The 1182-nt window shown below is 33.9% G+C and overlaps 2 protein-coding genes across 4 annotated transcripts in view; both read left to right on the top strand.

The window, feature by feature from the left end:
• Positions 1 to 1182, top strand: part of LOC118733322 (D-2-hydroxyglutarate dehydrogenase, mitochondrial-like) — a 468040-nt gene that overhangs the window by 447357 nt on the left and 19501 nt on the right. The window lies entirely within an intron of this gene.
• Positions 701 to 1182, top strand: part of LOC118733323 (D-2-hydroxyglutarate dehydrogenase, mitochondrial-like) — an 11120-nt gene continuing 10638 nt past the window's right edge. Inside the window, 1 exon segment of the mRNA XM_036462681.1 lies at positions 701 to 820. Within this exon segment, the coding sequence (XP_036318574.1) occupies positions 728 to 820 (93 nt within the window). The 5' untranslated portion in view covers positions 701 to 727.

Below are 1182 nucleotides of genomic sequence, written 5' to 3'. Positions count from 1 at the left end.
TGTTCTTATTAAATTAAACCTGCATGAAAATCGCTGCAATTTTTTTTTGTATTTAAATGCACACAAAGTCATGAAAATCGGGAAAGAACTAGCGTTGCAGGCAATTAGATGCTCGAATACACACATACAAAGCAGCGCGTCCTCTGAAAATCCAAACAATTTGCACGTCTCAATAAATTCTGTTTCAGCACCTTACTAGTTTTTTTCAAAATCAAACGATCGCGCAAAATGCATGTTTTTTAGGAACGTTTGCACTTTGGATTTTCCATTTATGTCCAATAGCACTTTTTTACAAAAGAAAAAATTTACGAAATTACAATTAGACGAAGTAGCGCACAAAGAAAAAAACGAAATGTCAACAAACGACGTCCAATGCAAAAATGCGCGAAGTTGGCTGCAGTTTTTGTGGATTTTACAATGGATTTTGTTTTTGACATTTTCTTTTGTATTTTCGTTTGGTATGTGAAAGAGAAACAAAGAGAACTGCACTGCGCGTTTACTCTTAAAGAGTTGGTCGATATCAGAGAATTGCCAGCTCTCTGCAAAATTGTTCAATAGCTTTCTCATTCATTTTATACCGTTTTGCCTTTTGCCATTTTTAACGAGGTGGGGTAAATTTTAGGATACGCCCCATCCGATTGTAGAAAAATGGTATGTACCTATAGAAAATGGACGTAATTAACACAACAACCACAAGCAAATGAAATTGTTTTTCTCGTTTTAGAAAATGTCGGTAAATGGACTTCTTAAACTGCGATCAAACGTCGTGAAATCGTTTTTTAGAACGTACAAAGCTTCTGGCATTCCGGAATTAACACAGGTTTGTAAAAATTATTTTGCTGTAATAGGTACTTAGCATTTAACGGTTTAAGTGGAGTAGCTATAAAATTCTTATTTCAAGATATTTTAAGACCGAAAATTTTACATTCAAGATTGCTTTTGTCCGGTTTAAAGAACGCTTGATGGTATTTCAACATCGTATGTCAAAAGCAATATATTCTTAGGATAAAATTAATGCATTCTCAAGTTAAAACCGCATAAACGACCTAGTAACCGGACACTCACATACATAACGGGTACTTAAATTTGACTTCGAAAAATTCTCTTGCACTGAGGGGAAACAAAATTTAGAATTAAAAAAACGTGCTAAATCTGAAAAAAAATCCATATGAAGGAACATCA

The sequence above is a fragment of the Rhagoletis pomonella genome, unplaced genomic scaffold (genome assembly GCF_013731165.1).
Source record: "Rhagoletis pomonella isolate Grant_MI unplaced genomic scaffold, Rhpom_1.0 Rhpom_scaffold_00002, whole genome shotgun sequence".
Classification (NCBI taxonomy): domain Eukaryota; kingdom Metazoa; phylum Arthropoda; class Insecta; order Diptera; family Tephritidae; genus Rhagoletis; species Rhagoletis pomonella.
This window is presented reverse-complemented; position numbering and strand designations above follow the sequence as displayed.